This window comes from Triplophysa dalaica, chromosome 5 (genome assembly GCF_015846415.1).
Source record: "Triplophysa dalaica isolate WHDGS20190420 chromosome 5, ASM1584641v1, whole genome shotgun sequence".
Classification (NCBI taxonomy): domain Eukaryota; kingdom Metazoa; phylum Chordata; class Actinopteri; order Cypriniformes; family Nemacheilidae; genus Triplophysa; species Triplophysa dalaica.
The window spans coordinates 13,018,030-13,033,222 of NC_079546.1; the positions used below are offsets into that span (position 1 = coordinate 13,018,030).

General features: G+C 34.6%; 1 protein-coding gene across 1 annotated transcript in view; it reads left to right on the forward strand.

Moving 5' to 3' along the window:
* Nucleotides 1–11,286: 11,286 nt before the first annotated feature.
* Nucleotides 11,287–15,193, forward strand: part of LOC130420552 (proton myo-inositol cotransporter-like) — a 56,468-nt gene continuing 52,561 nt past the window's right edge. The window contains exon 1 of the mRNA XM_056747888.1: nucleotides 11,287–11,956. Within this exon, the coding sequence (XP_056603866.1) occupies nucleotides 11,425–11,956 (532 nt within the window). The 5' untranslated portion in view covers nucleotides 11,287–11,424. The remainder of the gene's footprint in view (nucleotides 11,957–15,193) is intronic.

Genomic DNA, 15,193 nt, shown 5'->3' on the forward strand with positions numbered 1-15,193 from the left:
ATCTTTGTGGCCATTACCTTAAACTCATGTTTTCTATAAGCATTATTAAACTCGAATTTAAATGTACTCAGACCATGGAAAAACTGCTCTGTCACTTAATATAAAATAGACACCCCTGCTACACCTGAAGTAGTGGCACATGGTTGAAATAATAGTGTCATTTAATAATAATAAGTAAAATATTACATCCTTCTCCTCCAGGATGAGCAGAAACAAAACATTCTTAAATGTCTCAAGGACTAGAAAGATCCTCATAGCAACATGACTAATGAACTTAAATGGAGTGTTAATATTAGATAAATATTACCTAGAGCATATAAACGCCAGTTAGGGAAACCCCTTTGGAGTAATCTAAACAGTATTTGCAGATGCAGTTATTAGTTATACTGAATATATGTTTGAAAGTACAGTATGTTTTTGCTCTTCCAAACTTTAAGAAAAAATTAAATCTGATCTGATTAAGGGTACAGTGACACAATTTTTCTTTTGCAAGTTATTCCACTCAGGTTTTAAATAGTAAAGTAAATGTAATACTTGTTAAATCAAGTAAAACTTGGTTAAGGAAGTTGAGTAAAATTAACAAAGTTAATGAGTACATATAATTTGGCCTTTTAAATTTGGTTGAGTAGTTTTCACTCATGTACCTGATGTAATATATTGATATAATTAAGTAAATTCTATTTCTCTTTTAATTGAATTTTACTGGTTTTGTTAGTGTTAGTCAAATAAAATAAGTCACTGTTACAACAAATGTGCAATCAATAGTTATTTATTGAGAGCTTATTTTTACGAAATAACAAGGCGTTACAGAAATTGTAGATCTTTAAGATCCATAACATTCCTTAAAATCAATGCATATAGACATTTGAACAGGTCAAGGTTAGGACCTTGCTTCCTTCTAGGTATAGTTCACCCAAACATGGACATTTGCTGTTTATTTACTCACTCTCAGTTCTCCAAGACATTGGAGTTTCTTCAGTTGTCTCATCTTTTGGCAGGGCAAACAAAGAGTCTTTCTATTCGCAACGAAACACACAGCGTCTCCGCGACATGGCTGCGGCGGTGACGATACAATTTGATTTACAAGTACGTCCACTACACTTCCGTTTAGATTTTGCCGATTTTAGTCAGGTCATACCACGAAATGATGTAGATTATTGGGGGTGTGGTTACACAAGGCGTTTCAGGCAGGTCTGGGTGAGAGTTTGCTTTTAGATAGAATGCATCTTTTGTTTCCGACACTTACATTTTTGCAATTTTATGTGTCTAATACATGCATGAGCAACTTATAACAAACCAAACTGATCCAAACTGCTACATTACAAGACAACTGCCAATCTTCACAGTTTAAACTTGAACGGCACCGCTCTATAGGGCACACATTTCAGGTGTAATCTGCACATTTGGCAGAGCCTGTAGATTATAACATTGTTGTAAGAAACGTTCAGTTTCCTCCAAAAACAAATAAATTTGCTGCACAAGACGTCAATATGTCACCAGGAACTGTGGAGATTACTGCTGAATGTATCTGCTTTTAGAACACTCCAAAAGGCAGAACCTGCAAACTTGCATTATCTGAATCACTGGGGACTGCGTTTTTTGCTAAAAATCTTCTTCTCTGTTCTCTGGTGAGCAAATGAACAGCAATTTGTTTTTTGGGGTAAACTTACCCATTAATATGTCTGGGACTTAGATTGCTGTCTTTGAATAGGTCGTCTGGCACATCTCCGAACATACATTAGTAAACAATGCCTATACAGTATATTTGATCCAAACAACCTTTATTAATAGTCAAAAAAGCCTTTTCCAAAATATATAGTTTTAAAATATATAACCGTTTCAAAATGTTTCAGTAACTTCGGTAAGTAAAATAGAGTGTGGAGGAATGGATGTGTTTATATTCATGATAAAAGAACACTGTTTTCCAAAGGAAAGCAGACAGAATAGCAGATACTGAACTAAGGACAATGTTCCCTATTCCTAAAAGAATGTGTTCTATTTCGGGCTTAAAAGTGTTTTTTATGGCAATTTGCACATCATGTTGTTTTCTTATTAAATATCAGTGCATTAACCTGTTGTTAGTCCCTGCCTCCTCCTTCCAAAAAGGCATGTATGTAATGAAACAAATATGTGTAACTATGTTTAAAACTGAGCTCAAAACTACTCAACAATAGCAAAAACATCAGATTTGTTTAATAACACACAAATTATAGCAGCCAATACAAAAGCAACATAAAACTATAATTCCCTGGTTTATACAGCTACTCGTCACATACCTAGGTCAATACATTGAGTATAGGCTGAATCTTGAGTCCTGCAACACCTCCCTTAGCTTTCATAAGCTCCAAGAGTTTTGGCGTCTAGCCATCTAGTTTAGATATAAAGGTTTCTTCCAGAGAAATGGCAGTAATTCTACGGAATTCCTCCTTTACCTGTAAAGACAAAAAACATTTTTTGTTAAAGAATCTCTTTATATGAACACCAATGACAACATTCAGTTCAGTTCAGTCATTCTAAAAAGTTTGATTAATTTATTGTACCCCAATGTGGAATGAAGACAAAAATGAATTGTGTTTGGTCCCTTTCAAGTGATCTAGAACAAGTAAAACACACTGGACAGGATCCACATGAGAGATATAATCTGCTATTAAGGAAACATAAAAAGAAGTAATTAGTAAACTGTAAAATACTATCTATAAACCAAATATGTTATACGATATTTGCAGCACCCAGAATGAGATTACACATACAAACGTGATAAAACGAAACCGCAATCTGTAATGACATGTTCAAATCCGAAGCACTATTTTTAACATCAGACGCGAAAAGATATTATAACCGTCATTATTAGCATCATGCCTCGCGCCACTCGCGTCAAGTGTAGATGTGGTCTTGTATGACTATCAAAAATACTCGTCACGTTTCTTCATTTAAGAATGCACAACCATACAAAACTACAACAGTTATCAAACAGAAACGTATATCACGTTTCGAAGATGTCGTGTAATGTTATAACGGTTATATCGTAAGAATCCCTCCTTGACCATACAGCATAAGTACACTGTAAAAAATAACACAGATATTTACTTAAAAAAATTAAGGTAACAGTATTACACAAAATATTTTTAAGTACTTTGGAGCATATTTTAAACGCAATATTTCATGAATATATCAAGTAAAACTACCTTAATTATTTAAGCAGGTCACATGATAAACTTTAAAAGATGAAGGAGAATTACTCATTTGAGCATTGGATTTAATTTCTTGATCTTTTTTAACTTCATTTTAACATTTATTATTGTTCACAACATAAACGATTTACAAGTAAGCTGACAGTTGACTCAGTACTGACATTAGCAGCATTGCTGTTCACTGAAAAAACACTGTACAAGCTCTCCCACAAACTAAGTACAAGCAGCACTCTTCTGAAAGATGGTAACCACGAAACTCAGAAATACAAAAATAATATCTTCTTAATCTTAAAGACAATGGAACAATAAACACTATCAAGTCTTTCATTTCATTCTAAAGCACATAAAATAGCACTTTTTAATAAAAATGACTCTCCTAATGCAGTCACATGCAGAGCATGCTGGGAACTCTAAATTCACTGCTCAGTTAGGGATTTTAATTTAAATAATTCATGTAGTTTCACCACAAAATAATTAAGTAAAGATCCTTCATACAAGTTTAAGTGGGTTGAACATGATACAATTAAGTCGAATTCATTCAATTATTTGTGCATTTAGAGTTCTGAGATATTTCTATAATTTTAACTTAAATTTTGGTTAAAAAAAACAAGAACACAGTTGTACTAAGTAATGTTTACTCAATTAATTTCATGAAATCTACTTTGACAAAGAATACATTTTTACAGTGTATATCGAATAACATCTAATCGAACAAAACATATAACACGGGTAAAGTAACAAACAAATTCACTTTATTGTGTCTTTATGTAAAACTAGATTGTTGGAGATTGTTTACTAACGTTAGAATAAAGATCACCGAAGACTCCAAACATTTCAAATGTGCAGAAAATATAGAGAATTACAGTCGTGACAACTCGGATGTTTAATAATAAAATCCTCGTCATCAGCTAAGAATCTTGGCGTTGTATTCGACAGTACTCTCTTATTTGAAAGCCATGTCGCCAACACCTGTAAAATTGCATTTTTCCATTTTAAGAATATATCTAAATTACGTCATATGCTGTCACTGTCAGATGCAGAGAAATTAATTCATGCATTCATGACATCAAGACTAGATTACTGTAATGCACTTCTAGGTGGTTGCCCTGCGGGCCTATTCCAAATCTGCAACTGGTTCAAAACGCGGCAGCTCGAGTTCTTACACGTACAAAAAAGTATGAGCATATAACCCCGGTTCTGTCAACCTTGCACTGGTTACCTAAAGCATCGCATTAACTTTAAGATCTTGCTTATTACCTATAAAGTCCTACATGGTCTAGCGCCGCAGTATTTGAATGAACTTCTATTGTATTACAGACCTCCACGTACATTACGCTCTAAGGGGTCCTGTCAGTTGGTAATACCTAGAATTTCAAAATCAAGTGCAGGTGGTAGATCGTTTTCTTAACTAGCGCCTAAACTTTGGAATATTCTTCCCTGCACGGTCCGGGAGGCAGACACACTCTGTCAGTTTCACAAAATTACTCTTTGCAAAAATTACATTTTTTTTAGTTTTATTTACAAAGCCTTAAAATCATTTTTTACAGTGTAGTGTACATTAAATATGTTAATATTCATTCGTTTTTTTCCCTCATATTTATTTTTAGAAAATACATGGTAAAAATAATTCCCTTATAGGATTCGGTGCATTTGTACATCTGCTTGTTTATGCTCGATCTCCATGTGCTTGAAGGTGTTACCAAATGTCTGGTTTGTTCATTCCTATTATACATGTATAAAAGATACATAACTCCACTGTTTTATGTCAGAAATGTGCGACACACTGACTTTGACCATTGGCAACCAGGAGATATGAGACAAAAGAAGATCATGAGTCCCCATGCATCAAACAGGAACATTATAAGTGTTTTACACACTGTTGCAGTGATTATTATAAAGGATTACTCCATACACACAAATATTTTTTTCAATTCATTTGCACTTGTTATCTTTAATCAAAAACGTTGAGTCTTCTCCCCTTCTCAACAGCAACACTTTACCACATGATGTCAGCAACAAATAAGAGATATAAAGGAGTAGGGATGTGTATCGTTAAGATTTACTAGTTAAGATTTAGAGATACTGCTTATCGATATCGGTATTATCAATACTGTTATCGATACTCCACTCTATAGTTTGATGATGAAACATAAAAACATTTGAAAAGATGTTAAACATTTTAAGGTCCTTTCATTTTAAGTCCCTGAATAAGTTCCACTTATTCAGAGGAACTTGAATTGACCTAAAAATGGTCAGATTGCATCAATTGCTTTTATTTTCCACATAACAAACATCTACAAAACCCCTTTTTGACAATAAACTAAATATTAATTTGATGTCACCATTATTGTGATCAGTGTTCACTTTAGATGAGCTCTTGACCCTTACACATGTTTTACTGAAACCAAAATATCTGCCATGAAATTCAAATGAGGACCCAGGTGCAGACAGCAGGTGACAGAAACAAATATATTTATTATCAAATAAACAGAAAACCCACGATGGGGGACACCCATCTTGGGGATACACCAAAAACAAAAGACTTCCCACGTGGGGGACAACCAGAGAGTACCCATCTAACAAATAACTATGAACAGGAATCTTGACAAGACAAAACTTACTGAGGAAGATCACGAATGAATGATTAATATTGATCTCATAGTGTAATCTAAACGCACACATTTCTACATGGTACATTTCCTGTTAACTTTATTTTGTCATTTCATCGTAGAATCCTTCTCATACGCATTAACACTCCTTAAAAAACACTTAAAAATGCATTTACTTTTTTTTATGATGTGTTGTATTAAATTTCTGCAGCAAATTTTTAGTGTTATTAACACAGAACTGTGGTCCATGAAACACTGCTTTGATTGACAAAAGAGAATTAACTTTGTGAAGTGCAAGAGTCAAGAGCTCAACTAAAGTGAACACTGATCACAATAATGGTGACTCAAATTAATCTTGTGTTCTTTATCAAAAAGGTTTTTTTTAGAAGTTTTTTATTTGGTCAATAAAAGAAATTGATGCGATCTCCTGTTTCTGACCATTTTAAGGTCAATTCAAGCTTATCTGAATAAGTCATATGTTTAATAATTCAATATTTATCATTCATAATAAGCATATGAACTGTTGTCGGTTATATTAACTAATATTACTCCATTTTTATAAGTAATATTATTGAGAAATATTAGGTAGACTTTATCTAATTTATTTTAGTGCATTGACCCATGTCTGATAAATTTAGGTACTTTTTACTTGAAAACATAGAATAAAAAACTACTCAATCTAATTAAGTGCAAATTGTTACCTTAATTTAATTGAGTAGTAATTCAGTAAGTTTGCATATAGTTTACTTAGCTATCTAATATATGTGAGTAAAATTGAACTGATTTGCGTGGGTATATCATTTTTTTCAGTGTGTCCTCTATCAGATTATTTTGGTAATCATGGAGACTGTCGCTCTTGAAACACCAAACACTCAAGCTGATAAAGTTACAGATGCTTATGCTAAATGGACTGACTTGTCCCCTTAGAAAATTTCACAGGTCACCTTTTTCACCATTTTTTTGCACTGCTGAAAATAATGTGTTCTGGCACAAGATTTTCAAAACCTTGTAAAAACTGGACAATCATTCAATATGCCAGACCACGCATTAGAAGTTCAGAGACTGATTGTGGACTCTTAAAAACGTTTACATAGGAAAAGCCAACGTCTTGGAGAATAGACATACTGCCACCTGTTGGAAAAAATGGAAACCAACAAGCCTCTAAAAATCACTAAATTTTTTATTTAGAAAGTCTGCCCACAGAGGTCAAGAGAAGCTTCTGGTGATAAAAATAATTCATTATTTGTATGTGCATCAGACAAATGCTAACTTGAATAAAACCAATTCTGCCTATTTATTAGAAAAAAAATGATTATATAAATGATAATGATTTGATTTGCTTCACAAAATTTCCAACATATAAGACCCATTATCACAATTCAAAAATTTAAATATGAATTTGTACATTCCACTTTTAACATATATCTTTAACCACATTCATTTAGTTTTTTTAAAGATACTTAATTTGAGCAGGTCCTTAATTTTAAAAGATTAATTTATCATTTCTTTGCTAGAGTTAATTGCCTTCACATAAATCAAATTTTGGTCACACTTTATTTTAAGGTCCAATTCTAGGTATTAATAAACCATGACTTTTGCCTCCGTAAACTACTTATTTGCTCCTTATTAATAGTTAGTAAGGTAGTTGTTAAGTTTAGGTATTAGGTATGATTGGGGAAGTTAAATATGGTCATGTTGGATATGTGCTTTATAAGTACTAATAAACAGCCAAGATGCAAAAAATAGGCATCTAATAAGCAACTATTTAAAAGTGATAATTGGTCCTTATTCTAAAGTGTTAACTAATTTTTGATTTATGATTTTAATGTTAACTAGTAAGGATTTATGTTAAAAATGGAACTTAAATCATCTGCAGTAGTACTATGATTGACTGTTTGGTAATGAAAATTAATGTAATTATTGTTATATCTACACTGTAAAAAGGTTTTTATCAGGAAACCATCCTTAATTTGTATTATTCCTGTATAATTTAGTATGGTTTAATACCAAAAGTAATGTCAGATCAGACAGCTCATAGATATAGCCACAGCCATGTTCTAAAGAATGACACTAGAATTGCCCAGATTGGATTCACATTAAAATGTGGCTAAACGATTCCAAAATGGCAGTACATGCAAGAAATTCCTCAGAAATCTCGACACTACTGCGTTATAGCATTAAGTCAGTTTCTGCAAATTGCTGGATAATTATGTAAAAAACCCACAGGAGGTGTCAGATACTTTAGAAAATCATTTTTAGAAGCACATTTCTTTGTGGTTTTGTACAAAGTCATTATCGTCAATAATAACCATTGTTACAAAAATACTCAAATGCTTGCCATAAAAGATGACAATTTCTGAATTTATATTACTGCACGTGTTGTCTGTTCTGGGGCAACAGTGTAGGTCAGATGTTCACTACTTATTTTGTAACCGATTTTTATGTATGTCTAGAGAAGCGTAAACGTACTACCATTAGCCAAAATGAATATTTAAAGACAAAAAAAAAATGGTCAGTCCTGGAATGCCTTCTGTTGTTTGAAAAAATGGACAACTATGTTGAATACTCTGCTGCATTTTTCCACTTTTTTATAATGTTTCAAAATATATCAAACATACATGCTTATAACATAATGACAAATAACATGATATCACATTTGTATTATCCATATCTAAAATGCATGTACTGCACATGTGTATGTTGGTGTGTAGCTGTTTGACGTCATGGCAGTCACAATGACACTGAGCTTTACCTTTGCCTCTTCTCTCATCACTATTATCGAAGGCCACTTTAGCAAAAAGTCTTTAGACCTAACGTGTACTGGCGATGTAAGGCGTGTACGTGTTATTGCACGTAAAGACGTTGTCATGGCAAGTGTCAAAACGGGAAAAAATCTTGAAATGTATTAAGCATATAGTCATGACTTCATCATTTATGTAACCACGTGTGATTCATGCTTGACTTTGCACGTGTGCCTATGTCATCCGTTTTCCGTAAAGGTAAGCACTATCTAAATACACATCAGTTGACACAGATTTACATCAGTAGGATAAACGAAGGATGTTGTGGCCAGGGTTATTTTCATTCATCGAATAATAATATTATATCTGCCAAAATAGATCATTGTTAATGTTTTATTATGATAATATAATTATTATGTTGTGTATTATAATATTATTTAACCAACAAATGAGATAGCATAATTTCGACCTAATACAGTAGGCTATATTGTTAATAAGCCTTATTATGTATGCTTAGTAAGCTTAATTATGTGCCTTTCTTACAAATAAATATTGTTTTTGTTTTTGTTAATCTTTAAGTATTACCTTCAAGACCCTTGACTCTTGTTAGACTCGAATGCTAAAGAGCAGAACAAACAATTTTATATTGAAGCAGCTTACAACAGAAAAGATTGATGTCAAGACCTGTTAGGGAATAAATCCATTATTAATCAAACAAACGCAACTTTGACAGGCAGAAGGGCAGTCATGTTTAAATAACCAATCAAACAGGTTTGTAGGGAAAGATAATATTTGGCATTAGGAGTAAGTCAGATTCAACCCCAAACTGAGAGAAACACAATCTCTCACAAAGTAATAGTGACGCATAGCACAAAAATGTTTTACTCACAAAAGATTGCTGCACCACTCCTATCGGATCCAATATTGACAACACTGCTTTTTAATTTTAGTCATTCCACAAATCCAGTGTCGATCTCTTCCTTGTCCACGAAGGAATCCTCGGAGAAATGAAACGAACATACGATCCATGTTTTTCTCACATGAGCTGGAAATTCTCTAAACCTAAACTTTACCCACAAATTCCTAATGTCAAAATCCGAAGGAAGGTTATGCAGCTACTAAATTCTTCCACAACCAGGGTTGGCACAATATTAGCTATCTTTTGTTTATTGCTTACTAGCTCTATCTGGTTCCACGTCACCTGTGCTACTTCAGAATTGTCATGTGCGGACCAGTAGGCGGGACTGTAGAACTAGTTTTATTATTTTTTTCTGTGGAGGCGGTGTTCAACATATCAATGTTGTCATAGATAGGTGCATTCCAGAACCTGGCGTTCACTGGGGCTGGTGTCAATAACTGCTGTAATCTCAGTAACAAGGGCATTTTCAGTTCTAACACTTACATGATGATAGAGTGAATACAATTCCTTCTTATATAACAAAAGCTTGGGTTAAAATTGTGATTTTAATTCACGCTTCCTTTACGGATGCACAGACAATTGGCGTATCAGTGTATGACATCAAAGTACTGCGGGAGTGATTACAAAGTTCCAAAATGTGCTCTCATGTACCTTTGTGGACTCATGCCTAGTACCCTACAAGGTTTCACTTCCTGACATCACCAAGTGTGGACTCAGGGGAGAACTTTCCTGTCCGAGCATGCTGCACAACTCCTAGTCCATTGTCTTGTCCAGACTGCTCTATTAAAATACGATACTGGCTGGACTTCCAGCTTGCACAACCACTCTAAAGATGATCCAGAATGCCGTGGCAAGAGTGGACTTCAATGAACTGAAGAGAGCACACGTCACTCCTCTCTTCATGAAGTTACATTGGCTAACCATAGACGCTCGCATAAAATTCGAAGCTCTGCACATTTTGAAACGGAATTGAGGTTGTCATGCTGGACTTGCGGTACTTTGATGATGTACGCTGATCAGTCTGCACAGCGCCGGATGAAGTTCACCACACTGTTGTGCTTTGTTGTTATATGGGACTGGACATTCTGTTTTTCATAGTTCTGTGTTTCATATGGTGCTCGTGCCACCCGAGCATTGATATTTGTAATGCAACTGCATATATATTCTATATTCATGTATTTACCTTATGTGCATAATGTTTTCTTAATATGCATATATAGTATGTTGTTACTTAACATTTCTGTATAATACAGAAGCTGTGTTGTTCTGCTTTACAGAACCCAGAGACCATTAAATGCCATTGGTGTTGGTAAATGAGTGTAGTCTTGTAAATGGTAGTATTGCCTAATAAATAATTCCAATTTTCTTTTGTTTTGTTGCTTGTTTTGGTCTATTGTGTCTTATAATGTCTCAAATTTATTATAACAGGAGTGTAACATATATGCTATATTTTTAACAGATTTTTCTGAATATAAAAATGTAATAAAAATAATCATCATGTCATAAAGCAACGTGATATAATTAAAACGGGCCTTAATAGCAAACAAATAATAATGAAGCGTAAACAAGGAATGCCTTATTAAAAAAAATAGTAAGTGCTAAATTGCTTGATGTGAGTTTTATTTTTACAATGGGAGTTGTCAAACACGCAATTAGGCGTCCACGTGTCTAACGTAAGTACACGAAATTACGTATTTAGGCGCAATAACGCGTACATGCGCTAACGTCTGTACACGTTACGTCTAAATAAATATTTGCCAAAACGGTCTTCCATACACTGTCTCATCCTTCAGACTTCAGACACTGAGCCGTGGGATAACTTATGAGGAGTCAACCTGTGTAGACCGCTTATAAAATCTCACCAACAACAGACCAAAACATCGAGTTGGACTCACGTCTGCCTACTTTTCCAGTTGATCACCTTTGACTCTTTGTGGACATTTTATTCTTGCGGGTTTTCACTTATGTCCCGCAAATCTAGCGATGACTATAATCTACGTAGTATGAGCAATCTGATGGGCGAGAGGAGAAAGCGAGCATCGGATGATGGAGAACGGAGTCTCATCAAGGCTCCGTCCAGCGCCAGCATCAGCAGCACCGCGCACACACCCGCCGCGCCCACCGCGGACCTGGAGCGGGCTGCGCGCAAACAGTTCCAGCAGGATGTCACGCCGAGCTTTGTCTACGTGCTGGCCGTTTTCTCCGCGATCGGCGGCTTTTTGTTCGGCTATGACATGGGGGTGGTTTCCGGAGCGATGCTTTTGCTTAAGAGGGACATGAACATCACTGCCCTATGGCAGGAGCTGCTCGTGTCCGGGACTGTGGCCGCGGCGGCGGTGTCGGCGCTGCTCGGGGGGTGCCTCAACGGGCTGTTCGGGCGGCGGGTGTGCATCCTTTTGGCCAGCTTCATCTTCTCCGTCGGGGGAATAGTGTTGGGATCTGCTCCGAATAAAGAAGCACTGCTGGTTGGACGGCTTATAGTGGGAATTGGGCTTGGTAAGTATAAGACGCACCCGCTGCTGGTTCACAACTTTAGTGTGCTTTTGACATCAGGAAAGTTAAAATAAACATGTTTGATGAACGATGAAACTGATATATTTTCTAGCTCTCCGTGTTAAACATTACTTTCATTTGTGTAAAGTAGTCATGTTGGTTATACTATAAAAATTATAAAAAATTAAATACTGTCATCATTTACTGTCATTATCTCCGAGTTGTTCCAAATCTGTATGAGTTTCTTATGATGAACACAGAGAAAGGTATTCGGAAGAATGCTTGTAACCAGACAGAGTTAGCCATTGACTACCATTGTATTTGTTATGGGAGTCAATGGGGGGCAAGATATGTTTGGTTATTAGAATTCTTCCAAATTTCTCTCTCTGTGTTCATCAGAACAAAGGGATTGATAAAGATTTGGAACAACTCGAAGGTGAGTCAATGATCACAGAGTTTTAATTTTTGGGTGAAGTATCCCTTTAAATAAATCCAGATATCCCGTTTATTTGCTATACCACATATTTGTGTGCCCAATGCTGCCATTTTATTAACAATTAAATTCTCTTTATTGTCTCAAACAGACTTTTAATTAAGTTATTGATGTTTATATTGAGTGTTGGGTGTCAAAGTTCACTCAACAAGATACTTTGACAGTGGCCAACATGGATAAAAGGAACTCATATAAATAAAACCTGGAATGTGTCCTCTTTATTATACTGCCACAGTAAGATGCTATAAAACACTTTACAATAATGTTTACAATAGTTAACATAAACCAACATGCTTCATTAGCACACTGTAAAGATTAAATAAATAGTTGAGAAACAGAATAAAAACATGGCAACCATATACAATAAGATTTTTTTGATTGTTTAAACATTTAGATACGTAAATATGCTCATTTATGCAATGCTTTTGTTATTTTAGGTTATTTCACACCAATTCAACACATGCCAACACTTTCACAAGGCTCAAACAAAGAGATTTCTTGGATCAGTGTGAAAAGCCTTCAAGTATAATAGACTCTAATAAATATTTGTTCAAGTTACATTGTTTCCTTTGTTAGGAGAACATCTTGAAATCCGATTTTTTTACAGTGCATTTATTAATTATGGATGATATTGTTTTTTTAATGCAGACATATTGTACATTATTTGTTTAATATTAGAGCATTCAGATATTGAATGCGTAATTTTGGAGAATTCTTCGATTTAAAATGATTACATATTTGACATAATTGCATTTAAAGGGGTCACATGGCGTGGATACGTGTTTTTCTGTGTCTTTGGTGTGTTATGAGTTGCCCATGCATGTATTAGACATGTTAAATTGCAAAAAGGAAAGCGTCTGAACAAAAGATACATTCTATCTAAAAGCGAATGCTCACCCAGACCTGCTTGAAACGCCTCTTGTAATATTCGTCAAAAAGTCAGTTTTTGGTATGATTTGACTAAGACCGTCCAAATGTTTACGTAAGTAAGGTGGGTGTACCTGATGTTCCAAATTTGTTAGGAGGAGTTACATTTCTGTCACACGCTTGCAGTATTTGACCAATCACTACGAACTGGTTAACTGGCCTATTATAGCACACCTCGCTTTTTTAAAAATCTGAGCATTTCAGTGACGAACACATGAGAGGAGACACAAACATGCACGGTGTGTAGAAAATACAGAGTTTTTTAACCTTAAATCGTGTATACACATTGCATTACATCTCAAAGAAACGATAATATTTGTTTTACATGTGTCACACAGTATGACTCCTTTAACTATTTGTAGTATTTATAAAAAAACAAGTGGCATAGTACATATCATGTAATTATCTGTTTTCCTTAAACATTTTATTAGCTTGTTCAACACGTTTTTATGTCTTAATGTTTGTCAGCTCAATTAAAGCCAACCTATATATCAATAGTGTTATTCTGAATTTAATTGAAGACCTACTCTTTTAAATTGTCTTTTCCAATGTATTGAGTTCCAATCTAGCACAAATAAAGCTATTATTTTGTATGCTTTCTTTGCTTGGATTTAAGTATTTCACTTCTCCAAGAAATACATTATGACTCAACAAAAGCACAAGTTAACTTCTTTGATGTGATTTCAATATGCCTGATTATTCTAAAAGATTATAGGCAGCCTGTATAATTACTTCACTTGAAAGAGTGTGTAGGCCATAACGTGTGTATAAGATCATAGGCTTTGATAAGATTTCATGCCGTGCCTCATTGAAAATTCAGAACTATTTTTAACGAAGGCAATTACTAGATCAGAATCATAAGGATTCACACGATTTGATTGGGTGGTTAGACTGACAGAGCTCCACTTGCTGCAAGTGTAATTTCTCATTAATGCATGTTCCATGAGTGCTTCCAAGAACGAGTCAAATGTCCCATGAGTGTTCACAAAAGCAATTTGGCTTATTACTTATTGTACAGGATTACACACAGTCATCAGGGAAGACTGGTATTTTCTCAAGCTTAATATTGTCCTGTGTATGCGATCTTGGTTGCTCAGATACAGTGAATCACTTTTACCTTTCTCCCAGTTAGGGTTGGGCAATATAACCAAAAAATATAGCTAAATATTTTTTTTTTGTCGTTTTGTAATATGTAATTTGATATGTGATGATATGAATGTATGCTGTCTGAAATGTATTAGAGAAACAACAATTTTGACCAAAGTATAGATTTTTTCAATTTAATGCATAAAGTTAATAGTTCATTTTTGTTTATCGTGACTCCCAAGACAAGAAGGGATTGTGAAACAATCCCTGACATGCTCTCTAAGAAAATGTAATGGCCATCCCTATTATATCGTTATACTAATAGTCTCTATTTATCTATATTTTAAGTGCACATTTCTCAAACATCATTGTTGGTGCTTTCCGCATGTTAAATCAGAAGAAAAATCAATATACTTGTTTTAAAGGCAAGACCTAGCCATATAAGGACATAAAATATTAATGAGATTTTGAAACCCACACACATAACAACATACAAGCAACTATATTCACAACATGATGACAAATTTTGCACCAGCAACAAGCGTCACTCACGCTTTCTTCACAAATGTCTTATTAAAGCTTTTTCGTTTCATTAACAAGTCTAATTTCACTGTAAAATACTTTTCACAAATTACCTCGTAGTTTACCTGTAATGTTACCTGGGCTTTTTCTTCAGAAGAAAGACAAAATGTCTGGTTCAAGCGATTGAGCCCAATTATTTTTGAACTGACCTT